The 12,445-nt window shown below is 35.1% G+C and overlaps 1 protein-coding gene across 1 annotated transcript in view; it reads left to right on the top strand.

The window, feature by feature from the left end:
- LOC140445519 (ATP-binding cassette sub-family C member 4-like) overlaps positions 1-11,663 on the top strand; it is a 111,674-nt gene extending 100,011 nt beyond the window's left edge. Inside the window, exon 18 of the mRNA XM_072537600.1 lies at positions 9,524-11,663. Within this exon, the coding sequence (XP_072393701.1) occupies positions 9,524-9,782 (259 nt within the window). The 3' untranslated portion in view covers positions 9,783-11,663. The remainder of the gene's footprint in view (positions 1-9,523) is intronic.
- Positions 11,664-12,445: the final 782 nt, after the last annotated feature.

Below are 12,445 nucleotides of genomic sequence, written 5' to 3'. Positions count from 1 at the left end.
AAACGTCTTCTTCTTCTTCTTCTCGTAGCACTACAAACCGGGGTGGGTTTTGGCTGACTGCACAACTTGCTTCCATCTTGAACGGTCGTCAATAATAGTTGGGTCAGTGGGCAGCCCCATTGTTCTTAGATCTGACCATATATTGTCTCTCCATCGCATACGTGGACGTCCTATGGGTCTTCTTCCTGTGGGGGCATCCTCCCATATTAATTTGGCAAGGCGGTTATTAGGGAGTCTATGGACATGGCCAGCCCATCTAAGACGTTGGGATTTAATCTCTTGGACGATATCGCTCGCTCTATACATCTGCTTGACCTCAGCATTTGTTCATATTCAGTATTGGTTGCTATTAATGTCGTGATAGGGCCCAAAGATTCTTCTGAGGATTTTCCTCTCAAAACATCTAGTTTTCTTTCAGTTTCTTTGATCAGGGTCCACGTCTCGCACCCATACATGAGCACCGGTCTAATCACCGTGTTATATGTTCTAATATTTGATGTTCGTGTTAGGCTTTTAGATTTAATAGTATTGTGGAGGCTGTACATACATCTGTTTGCTGCCTGAATTCTTCCTTTAATCTCTTCCGCGATATCGTTATCTGCAGTGATTGTTGCTCCGAGATATTTAAAACTCTCCACTCTTTCTTAGTTATATGGGTCTATTCTCACATTTTGCCCTATTCTATATTGTCCCTTTTGTCTGTTGATGCACATGTATTTGGTTCTCTCTTCGTTTACCCTTAAACCAGTTTTCTTTGCCTCTACCTCCAATTTATTAAAAGTCTCCTTCACATTGGTGACAGTGTTTCCCACAATGTGGACACGCATCTAGGTCTGAAGCCTTTCTTTTCGTTTGACACTGATTTGTAAAATGCTCGACTATTTGACTGTTGCCTATTCCTTTCCATTTCTTCATATTTATGTTGTTCGTACTTTATTTTTTTCTCTTTTTTCTCTCTAATTAATTTTCTTGTTTCTCGGCGTGAGGTTGCATAGTTTTCTTTACTTTCTGCTGTTCCTTGTTGAAGCATAATGTTCCGCTGTATCCGATTACATAATTAAAGAAACTAGAGCAGAAACATTGAAATTATATACCGGACATAGAAATATAGAAGCAGTGTGGATCCCAGAGTGTGCATACGCAGACGATCTACTGATATTTGGGATAAATGAAGAAGCACTCAATTGAAATTTACAAGTATGGAACGCTGCACTAATTAAACGAAATTTGAGGATCAATAATGAGAAGACAAAAGTAATGGTATGTGGAAGAAATAGAAAACAAACGAAGATAACACTTAACGGAAACACAAAATATTTAAAGATATTAACTAAAAGTGTAATGTTCATAATAACAAAACTATTGTAATATATTGTATTCTTTTTTATCTAAAATTAAATGTATGCTTAGATCATTCATTGTTAGACACCATTTATAAAAACGTCAAAAATTTATTATACTCCCATAATTCGCCGTATATCGCCCGGGGATTATGCGACTTACGTCTTCGTGGATGTAGGAGGTAGGATTCGTTGGCAGATCTGGCTGACTTTTTAGATCAGCTTTGACCTATTCGGCACTATCAGTTTGGCACTTACCGAAGATTTTAATGGTTTACTCTTATCAGTAAAAGAACAACCTCTCCGATATACCTACCAAGCATCACTACATTGACCTTTGAGTTTCGATATCTCTTCCTTTAGTGTCCAAGTTTCGCAGCCGTATGTCATGATTAAAAGATGATAAACATTTTAAAAAAAGCAGACCTGGATGACAAAGACCTCAGAATAATTTCAGAACTCTACTGGAATCAGACCGCATACATGAAAATTAACGGAGAAGAAACAGATCACATAAAAATACTACGCGGAGTTAGACAGGGATGTATTCTATCGCCGTTGATATTTAATATGTACTCAGAAAAAATTTTTAACGAGGCTCTTTACGGAAAACGGAGAAGAAACAGATCACATAAAAATACTACGCGGAGTTAGACAGGGATGTATTCTATCGCCGTTGATATTTAATATGTACTCAGAAAAAATTTTTAACGAGGCTCTTTACGGAATAGACGAAGGCATCCTTCTAAATGGTGAAAGAGTAAACAATGTTAGATATGCCGACGACACCATGGTGATAGCAGATAGTTTAGAGGGACTTCAGAGGCTAATGGACAGAATAAACGAGTACAGTCAACAGTACGGACTAAACATTAATACCCACAAAACCAAACAAATGATTGCAAGGAGAATATAAATGGGGCTCATCTATACATTAATGGGACGCAGATAGAGCGAGTAAAACAGTATTGCTACCTGGGAACTATTATAAACGAACAGTGGAGCAATGTACAGGAAATAAAGTGCCGCATAGGAAAGGCAAGAACGGTCTTTAACAAAATGAGCGCCATCTTCAAAAGTCACAACATATCCCTGGATACAAAAATGAGACATTTGAGATGCTATGTTTTCTCTGTGTTGTTGTACGGGGCGGAGGCATGGACGCTTACAGACACCACTATTAAAAAACTTGAAGCATTTGAGATGTGGCTTTATAGAAGAATGCTGAGAATATCATGGACAGCAAGGATCACGAACAAGGAAATTCTAGAAAAAATGAAGAAGGAACCAGAGATTGTGTTTACGATCAAACGCATAAAATTGCAATATCTGGGACACGTTATGAGAAATTAGCACCGTTACTCCCTGCTGCAGTCTATATTGCAAGGTAAAGTCAAAGGTAAGCGAGGACCCGGTAGAAGGAGAATATCATGGCTGCGGAATTTAAGAACATGGTTTAAGAAAACCTCAACGGAGCTGTTTCGAGCCGCAGCGAGCAAGGTCATGATTGCCAATATGATTTCCAACATCCGAAACGGATAGGAACCAGAAGAAGAAGGAGAAGATGTCATGATTGTCTTAGACAATCATAACATACGGCTGCGAAAGATTGTTAGTTTGGTTAGACTTACCAAATCAGTTGGTAAGTCTAACCAAACTAACCCTTGAAAAAGTTGCAGAGTACGAATCCAGGGGGAACTATCTAACCTTTTAAAACAAATAACGGGCTACGTCAGGGAAACCCACTCTCCTGTATACTATTCAATCTAGCTCTGGAAAAAGTAATACGTACGTTACAAATCACAACTACCGGTTCAATATATAACAAATCTGTGCAAATCCTAGCATATGCTGATGATATCAATATTGTTGGGAGAACGGAAAAAGCAGCACGAGAGGCGTACGCCGTAGGCGTACGTAGCGTAGGCTAAAGGAAGCGGCTACAAAAATGGGTTTAATAATAAACACCAACAAAACGAAATACATGAAAATAGGTACACAGCCACAAATACTACGGCCACTTGTTATAGAAAATGACGTCATCGAAGCAGATAACGAATTTGTATACCTGGGAATGCTCGTCAATACTGAAAATGACACTACCGCAGAGATAAACCGCAGAATTTGCACGGCTAATAGATGCTATTTTGGGCTTAATCTCCTTTTTAAATTCACAGTTATATCAAGAAATACAAAAGTAAAACTCTACAAAACAATAATACGACCAGTCCTAACATATGGTTCAGAAACCTGGACTTTAACAAGAAGCAATGAAAACATGTTTCGAAAGAAAGAAAAATACTAAGGCGAATCTATGGAGCGGTAAATAAAAATGGTGTCTGGAGAAGACGATACAACTTCGAACTCTATAGAATATACCAGGAATCAAATATCGTAAAACACATTAAGATAGGACGTCTGAGGTGGGTAGGCTATGTAATGCGGATGGAGCCAACCGACCCAGCTAGAAAAACGCTCCTTGATATTGGCCAAAGAAGAAGAGGAAGACCCAAAACAAGATTCCTAGATAACATAGATCAAGATATGAGAAATATGGAAATACGTGTTTGGCGGAGGAAGGCGATGGATAGGGACGACTGGAAAAAAATTCTTGGGGAGGCTAGGACCCACACAGGGTTGTAGAGCCAAAATGATGATGATGATGTCATGATTGTTAGTATACACTGATTGAATGCTTTTTTCTTTAGGTCGATTAGCATCTTCGATTTGAATATAACTGCATTTCTACCAAAAGATCTCCAAGCTAATTTCATGCTTCTGTTGATTTCTGAAAGTAAGGAGCCAGATTTATGTATTAATTGTCCTAGGTATACATACTCGTCTACAGTCTCAAGTGCAGTGTTGTTTATTATTACATCTTGGACATCTACTAGCTCGTTGTACATGGTTTTTGTTTTTGCCATTGTTTTGTTGATTGCTAGCTGCATTTAGGTCGCTTATAAGTTCTTGTAGTTCTGCATTATTATTAGCAATCGGAACTATGTCGTCTGCAAATCTTAGATGGCTGAAGCATTCCCCATCCATGGATATTCCTTTGTTATGCTAGTTAATTTTGCTGAATATATTTTCTAGAGTTGCAGTGAAGAGCTTTGGTGATATTGCTTCTCCTTGTCGGACGCCTCTCATCATCATCACGTAGAGCTACAAACCTGGGTCTTGGCTGATTGTACAACTTTTTTCCAATTTGTTCGGTCTTCCATCAACCTAGGGTCCAATGGAATGTTCATTTTTCCGGAGATCTGCTTGGATGTTATCTCTCCATCGCATTCTGGGACGTCCGAGTGGTCTTTTGCCTGTGGGAATCTCCTCCCATACCAGTTTTAAAAGTCTCTCGTTATGCAGTCTGTGCACGTTGCCTGCCCGTCTTAGTCGCTGTGATTTAATTTCTTCTACATTATCGGCGTTATTGTAGAGTGCTTTTACTGGTTTGTGGTGATGTCATGGTGAGGTCCGAAAATTTTTCAAAGTATTTTTCGTTCAAAGCGTCTGAGCTTTTCTTCGTTTGCTTTGGTCATGGTCCACGTTTCGCATCCGTATGTTATTGCAGGTCTGACGATGGATTTATAGATTTTGATCTATGAACTTCTTGTAAGATTTTTTGATTTTATGAGCTTATCCAGTGCGAATAGACAGAATAGACGGTTTGCAGATTGGATTCTGCCTTTTGTTTCTTCAGTAACATCGTTGTCAGCTGTGATTACGGCCCCCAAATACTTAAAACGTTGTACTCTTTCGAAATTGAAGAAGTTAACCGTCACATTTTCTCCTATTCTGTCTCTTCGTGTCGTTCTATTTATACACATATATTTCGTCTTCTCTTCATTAATCTTTAGCCCTACTTCACTTGTTGCTCCTTCCACCTTGTTGAAGATGTCTTTCGTGGATAGGATGGAGTCTCCAACGAGATCTTTGTCATCTGCATATGCGAGGAATAGCTTGGGACCTTAAACCGGTAGCAATTCTGTTTTTATTTTGGCCGGCCTCATGGCTTTCTCTAATACGAGGTTAAAAAGAAGTGATGATAATGCATCACCCTGTTTGAGTCCACTGTTAAGTTCAAAGCTGCCAATGAAAAGATTGTGTATGGGTCTGTTATACTCCCATCTCTTTTCTAGAAGTTGTCTCAGCGTGAATAGTTGATCTATTGTTGATCTGTTTGCCCTAAAACCAGCTTGATATTCGCCTAGGAAACTTTCAGCATAAGGGATTAGTCTACTAAGAATGATGTTTGAGAGGGTTTTATATGCCGTGTTTAGGAGTGAAATTCCTCTATAATTGGCGCATTTTGTTTTGTTCCCTTTTTTGTGGATGGGCACTATTATGTTTTCCTTCCATCGTGCTGGTATCCTTTTTTCTAACCACATGTGCGTTATTAGCTGGTGGATTTGGCGATGTAGTGCGTCTCCCCCATATTTCAGAAGTTCTGCTGGTATCTCGTCCGTACCCGGCGGTTTGTGATTTTTCAGCTTATTTAAGGCCTTTTGGGTTTCTTCAAAGGAGGGATTTTAGTCGGACGCCTCTGGTGGTGGGAAATTCTGGAGTGTTTCATAAATTTTTACATTAGCTTGTGCTTGTGTGTATATATTTGCTAAAGTTTCTATGTACGGTTTGTCATTGCCTTGGTTGGTCAAAGCTTCTATTACTGCTTTGGGATATATAGAATCGAAAGCCTTCTCTAAATCTATTAAGGTTAATGCTAGCGGTATTTCATATTTTTAGCTCTACTTATTAGTTCTCGGAGTGTATGAATATGATGTATGATACTGAATCCACTTCTAACGCCAGCTTGTCCTCTCGGCTGTGCAGCATCTAATGCGTTTGTTAATCTGTTGTTGATGATCTTTGTGAATATCTTGTATACAATTATTGGTAGTAGACTTACAGGTCTGTAGTTTTTGATATCCTCTTTGCTACCTTTTTTATGAATGAGAATTATATTTGCTGTATTCCAGTGATCTGGTATGCATCTCGATCTTAGACAATTCGTACATATGCCCGCTAAGATTTTCCAAATTTTATTGCCAGCGTATTTAAGCAGTTCCACTGTTATACCATTTATTACAGCTACTTTATCGCTTTTCATTTTTGCAATTGTCGATTCTACTTCTTCCGCCTGTTCTGGTACATCTTCTTGGTTACTGATTACTTCTTCAAGTGTGTCAGGGTCTTTGTATAGTTCGCTGTAGAATTTAGTTACGGGTTGTATTATTTCATTTCTGTCTGTAATTTTGGTGTTTTCGTTTGTTAGAGCAACGATTTGCTTCTTCCTAATGACTAATGCTTTTCTTGTTTTCTTATAGTTTTCCCTATTTTCGATTGCATTTTCTACCAGTCTTTCATTGTATTTTCTTATCTCTTTCTTAATACTTTTCCTTATCGTCTTACAAAGATCTGTCTATTGTATTTTCTGTATGTTGCTGCTTACTTTCATTTCCCCCTTTTTTTTGTTGTAGCATTATTTTAGTTTTATTAGACAGTTTACTATGTTGATTTTGTCGTTGCGGGCCTCCAATTTCTTTGGCATTATCAAGGACGATTTCCATTAATTGAGAGCTGTCGATTTGGTCATGTATTCCTTCATCAATTATCCTTTGGTAGTGATCTGAGTTTTCTTTTAGATTGTTAATATTTATACCCGTTATTTATTATTATTATATTATTTATATTATATATTAATATTAGATAAACAATAATATATATATATATATATATATATATATATATATATATATATATATATATATATATATATATATATATATATATTAATGTGATATTAAAGTCAAAGGTGCGCCAAGAAATCAATTAGCTAATTAATTAATGATTTTATCACACTATTTAATTCTCTTATCTCAGGGTTATATTCGTGCTTCAATATCTATGCTTTACATATGATAGGTAAGGTCTAAGGAATATCGGAATAATAGTCATATATGATACAAAATTATATATTGAAATAAAATTCACACTCAAATATCTTAAACAAAAATATCTCATATAATGATTATCAAAATTTTGTTCTACGTACGTGAACCTTCAAAATTTAATGTTATACACTATATAAATTAAAATTTCAAATCAAAATTGTTGTTCTATATCTCCTGATAAATATTTCTATCTTTTCTGAAGCAATTAAAAGAAAAAACTTTGTTGATAAAGAAAACCTGACGAATAAAAAAAACTATCTCTCCGAAGATGAGTTGTCCAAATCCTTGTTCCTTGTAGCCTACACTATCGATTCTTAGCAGTTCCCTAGGAAATCCGCAATCTTACAATAAATTATTGCGAGCCTCTCGTCTTCAATAATCTCCTTCAGATGCACGTATCGTTCAAAAGATGCTAGCCTCTCCTCCTCTCGATAAACTGAATCTCTCGTTCCGGCCTGAACAGTGACTCTTGGAATATATAAGTAGAAAAGTATGACTTACAATATTTTACTGAATCAGCTTCCGTCAGGATACACATAGTTCACGAAAACTCACAAACATTCACTTCTAATGCTTACTATCACTTGGGAACCGCCAAAGAAACACGACTCTTCGCCTTGCACCCTTGCAAAACAACTGATGATCTTTTTTTTACTCTAAAATCTAGCTAAACTCTCATTCATCTATCTCTCCCACTTTTTTTCACTCTTTGCCAATCAAAGTTCGTCATATTTATCCCCATTTAGATAACAAACAACAACCTTAACTACAATTATAACTTTCCTAAAAACTATTAACATGTTAATCGTTTCTACAAATTCTTAAAAACTAACGGAGAAATATAATTTCTAAATTCTACCCTATTGTCTTTATTCACTGTACAAGTCCATTTGGAAAACCCGGTCGTATTGTTCAATTCACTACGTTCACTCAAATATATTTTACAAAGAAAATAATTTATGCATATCTTAAATTTTGTTTACTACAGGTAATCCAAAGATAATGGACTTTCATTTCTTTGAAATATCTTTCATAGTTTATCAGTTGAAATATTTTGAATTATTATGTTTTATAATTTGAAATATATTAAGAGCAAACCAATATTATTTTTAATTTTACATAGCATAACAACATATATATATATATATATATATATATATATATATATATATATATATATATATAATATTGTTATATTGTTTATTTAAAACAGATCGTACATTTATCTCTTCTTTTTCTTCTTCATGTGCCTTGTCCGTTCCGAACGTTGGCAATCAATATGGCTATTCTGACTTTGTTTACGGCAGATCTGAATAGTTCAGCAGATGACAATCCGAACAATTGCCGCAAGTTTTGGAGCCACGACTGTCTTCTCCTCCCTGAACCCCTTCTGCTGTCTATTTTCCCTTGAACGATCAGCTGTAGTACTCTATATTTATTATGTCTCATAACGTGACCCAAGTATTCCAACTTTCTGTTCTTTATACTTATTCCTACCTCTCTCTCTTTACCTATCCGGCGTAGTACCTCTTCATTGGTCATGTGCTCAGTCCAGAATATACGTAATATACGTCGGTAAGCGCACATTTCGAAGGCCTCTACTTTTTTCATCAATGTTGCGGTCATTTTCCACGCCTCCATTCCATATAACAAAACCGGGAATACATAACATTTCAGAAGTCGAATTTTGAGAGGTAGGGTGAGGCTTTTAGAGGTGAAAATTTGCTTCATGCTAGTGAACGATGCTCTTGCCTTTTATACTCTTATACGTATTTCCTTCGCTTGATCCCAATTTGAGTAAACTGTTGTTCCCAAGTAGATGTACGAATCCACGTGTTCAATTCTTTCATTGTTTAATATCAGTTGCTGTGGTGGTTATTGGGTTTTGCTTACTAACATCCATTTGGTTTTTGTTCTCCGTATTGTGCACATTTATCTCAGATTCGTCTTTTCTAGAACTGTCATATCAATGATATAAATTCCTAGTAATTTCTCTCATTATTTGAACATGAAAGCGAATTTATGTCTAAACTCTACATTTATTACGGAGATAAGTCTCAGATGTAAACGAACCATAATATTACATTTTTTTTTTATTCCATTTAAAAGTTGGGTCAAGATCGTATTATCTATGGTAACATATTTAATGATAAAGAATAATTCAAATCTAGTTATTTATTTATTATTTCCATATATTTGTTTTGATTACAGCATTGTCTCTTTTTTATATTTTAGGACTGACGCACTAATCCAAGCAACAATTCGAAAACGATTCAAAGACTGCACGGTTCTTACGATTGCCCATAGGCTGAACACCATCATGGACTCCGATAAAGTGTTGGTAATGAGTTTCGGAAATATGATCGAATTCGACCATCCTCATAAACTTCTTCAAATTGCGGACGGACACTTTCACAAAATGTTACTAGAAACTGGACCAGTGATGTCGGCGCAACTCAAAGATGTGGCCATGAGGGCATACCAACAAGAGTGAATACATGGGATAGGATAGGAATCCTTATTTATTACTTTCAAATGCCTTTATTTTCTAACAACATGTCACACTACGAAAAAGTTTTTTGTCGGATAAAAGTTAAATATAAAAAAGCATCTCAAAAGGGATTTTAATTAATATGAAGATAACGTTGAGAGCGCAGTAAATTTTATTTTATAATTATGTTTTACAAATACGATTTGCTACCTATTTTACGTTTTATTATATTTTCTATACCTTCAGTAAATTAAGCTCTAATAACTGTAACTGTGTCATCCAAGTACCCGAAGCTATTTTACGTAGACTTCGTTTTATAAAGACAAAAAGAAATAATTCTCACTAGAGAGACAATAGAAAAATATCCTTTAGTCAGTTCAGCTTTTAAACTTTTAAATATATTATACATCCACCCTTAAGGTTTTATTAATATCGTATTTTTAATATATTCGAAACGGTAATATAATTAGCATAATAAATATACTATCTAACCAAATTATTACATTGACATAAAATGATTCTATCTAAAAATGAGTAACAGTTTTTTCACATAATATACTGATAACATTCACATTCATATAATATATTTAATCAAAATTATCTAGCAGAGATATAAGTTGTTGCGTTAATACCTATTAAATTTAAGAAGAATGTAGTTGCAAATATATAAATATGTTTTTTAAGTGTTTTTTGTTTTATTATTTCAATCAACAGTTTCTACAGATAAGATTACAAAAGGACTTTACCTTTTATTTCAACACTTTATTAAAAATATAAATAATATATTTTGATATATACAATATATGCTTTAGCAATATTTTTTAAAATTAATTCTACAGCACAATTTTTTGTCTTAAAAATATTTTTTAGTGATAAGATCGTTAGACTTCTTTCAGACAGACGATATTTGGTCGTTGTCGGGCTTGAAGTGGTCGTGTGAAAAAAGTTTGGTTGCATTCACACATCATTCATACAGTACTGTACGACTCCGATTTAAATGGTGTAGTTTGAAAGCTTACATTTATTCAATAAGTTAACTGCTATACACGATATCGTTGCTGTAGACGACTACGCCAAAATAACGTCCGTCTGAAAGAAGCCTTACGACCACGAGACTTATTTCTCACGCGCTTTCTAGTTTTTAGCTTTCTAAGTCATTATGATGGTTTCGTGATTGGTTTTGCAATTAGATAATGTAGTTATACAATCTATACAACTAAGATTTATACACTCAAGCTTTCTGTTACAGGATACATGCCCAGTTCATCTTCATTTATTATCTTTATTATGTGTATCAACGTCTTATATAACTCACGAAAAACAAATCTATTACCAAAACGTTTAAACAAAATATTGTAATACTATTTGCTGGTTTTAGAGATACTTTGTTCATTTTTTTGTCATTATATTAGTCGTTTATTTTTTTCAACCAACAGACTTCCAAAATAGATTTTTTTATATTGAAAAGTTATACTAAGCGCTAATGTTAGCGTATTATTTCCCACTTTTATAGTATAACGACTGCCAAAGGTTTGGTGAAAATACTTTCCAACCTTATGTTCCCTTCTTGTTTTTATAATTCCATATTTATTCATATTTGCAGTGTTTTGTGCCATATGTTGTTTTATCTGTTCTATGCTGATCAGAGAGATACTTATTTGTATTTTCTAGCACATCAAAAAAACTGTGATATTTTATTTCTCTATAAGTAGTGTGACGCTTTTTAGAAGAAGGCATATTCGCGTTGTGTAAAAATATTAATTTTTCCTAACATCAAACTAATTTTTTTATTGTAAGCATATTTAAATGTAGATAATAGGCTTTTATAGTAGTTTTATATCAGTGCATTTTAATCAAGTTTTAAAAATAAATAGTCGTTTTATATATTTGACTTTTAATAGATAACCATCAATAGCACCCACACCATCAAACACGCACACACACACACACACCACATATTTATATATATATAACGGGTGTTTTTTTAGAGGTATAGAACTTTAAAGTGTAATAAAACAAAGATTATTTTTTATATGAACAAGGAATTAACTTTATTTGAAAGATAATTTTTTGACATTATATCTTAAATATGATTTCTGGCATATGACCACCAAGGCTGGCTCTGACGTAGTCTAATCTGGAGGTCCAATTTTCGACGACTTTTTCCACTATTTGTGGCCGTATATCGGCAATAACGCGGCGAATATTGTCCTCCAGTTCGTCAATCGTTTCAGGCTTATTGGCATAGACTAGCGACTTCACATAACCCCACAGAAAATAGTCTAACGGTGTTAAATCGCACGACCTTGGAGAACAATTCACGGGTCCTAAGCGCGAGATTATGCGGTTACCAAACGTTTCCCTCAATAAATCCATTGTGCACAAGCTGTGTGATATGTTGCGCCGTCTTGCTGAAACCACAGCTCCTGCACATTATGGTTGTTCAATTCAGGAATAAAAAAGTCAGTAATCATGGCTCTATAGCGGTCACCATTGACTGTAACGTTCTGGCCAGCATTGTTTTTGAAGAAGTACGGACCAATGATTCCACCAGCCCACAAAGCACACCAAACAGTCAATTTTTCTGGATATAGTGGTTTCTCAACATACACTTGAGGATTATTTTCACTCCAAATACGGCAGTTTTGTTTGTTGACGTAGCCATT

The sequence above is a fragment of the Diabrotica undecimpunctata genome, chromosome 7 (genome assembly GCF_040954645.1).
Source record: "Diabrotica undecimpunctata isolate CICGRU chromosome 7, icDiaUnde3, whole genome shotgun sequence".
Taxonomy (NCBI): Eukaryota; Metazoa; Arthropoda; class Insecta; order Coleoptera; family Chrysomelidae; genus Diabrotica; species Diabrotica undecimpunctata.
This window is presented reverse-complemented; position numbering and strand designations above follow the sequence as displayed.